Raw genomic sequence first — 1,428 nt, 5'->3', positions numbered from 1 at the left:
GCTAGGATTACAGGCGTGAGCCACCGCGCCCGGCCAGGAGTCAGTTTTTGTTGTACTTTAAGTGCTACCTCATTTGAATACACAGAGCAGATGAACTTCAGATCCCTGATATAGTTGATTCTTACTTTGTATCTTGAAAGATGTTCAGTAGAAGGGTTTTTGTGTCAGCATCTTCTTCTACATTTCCAGTGTAAAGATCGACAATCGAGCGCTCAAAATATGGGGCCACCTTTGACAAAGCTCGAAGTTCAATCAAGTATAAAAAGTACAGATTCTTTAGCCTTCTTGGACCTTCTCCCTTGGTTTCCACAGGGTCAAAGCGGTGTTTAAATTCTTTGATATTAGGTCCCCAACTAGGTTTACCCCAGGTTTCTAAAGAGAGAATACATTATGTTTTTTAGTAAACAGGATATTTTTTTGCTTTAGAGATATGAATTTCCCCCCAATAATTTTTACATTATTAGAAGGCAAAACTTCCACTTAAAAATCTGATTACCTTCCAAAAGATAATTTGCACACAGATGTAAATTGATACTAGCATGAAGTCCCGATATAAGCTTATAGAAGACTCTCTTCTCGAGACACAAACCTATTCAGAAAAATATTGAAAAATAAATCACACCCATTTCGATAACAGAAATATTGAAAAAAGGAGATTCAGTACATAGACTTATTTTCAAAGTTAACATTCAAAGATATTAAAAATAAATCAAGGAATAACATAAAAACAATTAGATCAAGATTCTCTTACTAGAAGACAAAACAGGATTTTGGCTTTAGAATGGAGTTAACCGAAGATAATGAGAACTTAATGCAGAACAAGGCAGAAAAGTTTGGGCTACTGGAAGTCCAAACACTATGAATACAGTTGGCAAGTTCCCATGTTACCCAGAAGGCAACAGCACAGGCATTTTTGTGATTTAGGCTAAAAACTTACTAAAGCAGACAATTATAAAGTCAGTGCTTTGACTTAACAATAGCTGTTTCTCCTTTTCCCTTCTCTATATGTGTTCTTTTGTTGAACCTACTTGACAATGAAGAAAGAAGGTCTTAACTAACTTTTCTGCCCTGGAATTCTCTAATTTCATTTACCTATATATTCTACTTGCAAGGAGCTGAAACTTGGTAAACAGACATCTAGGAATTTCAACTAATAAAAAATACATGTGGACTATTTATTAATATTATTTGAGTAGCATCATATGAGATGGAGTTCAGGATATATGAAGGGAAATTATTTTACGCAGCCGTCTTAACCCACACAGGCTTTTGCTCAAAACTTGTGACAGAGGTCAAGATAATCCCACCATCCTATCCTTCCCCGCCTCCATTTTAAAAAATTTTCTCATATAATACTAACAGATTGTGAATATACTTAATATCACTACATAGTAAACTTAAAAATAATTAAGATGGTCAATTTTATGT

General features: G+C 34.7%; 1 protein-coding gene across 1 annotated transcript in view; it reads right to left on the bottom strand.

Annotated features, from left to right (window-relative positions):
- The window catches only part of ERO1LB (ERO1-like beta (S. cerevisiae)), a 91,347-nt gene that overhangs the window by 13,293 nt on the left and 76,626 nt on the right, over positions 1-1,428 (bottom strand). The window contains exons 10-11 of the mRNA XM_012660156.1: positions 497-589; positions 126-372 (exon numbers count right to left, since the gene is read on the bottom strand). Of these exons, the coding sequence (XP_012515610.1) occupies positions 126-372; positions 497-589 (340 nt within the window). The remainder of the gene's footprint in view (positions 1-125; positions 373-496; positions 590-1,428) is intronic.

The sequence above is a fragment of the Propithecus coquereli genome, unplaced genomic scaffold, assembly GCF_000956105.1.
Source record: "Propithecus coquereli isolate 6110/MARCELLA unplaced genomic scaffold, Pcoq_1.0 Scaffold66, whole genome shotgun sequence".
Classification (NCBI taxonomy): Eukaryota; Metazoa; Chordata; class Mammalia; order Primates; family Indriidae; genus Propithecus; species Propithecus coquereli.
This window is presented reverse-complemented; position numbering and strand designations above follow the sequence as displayed.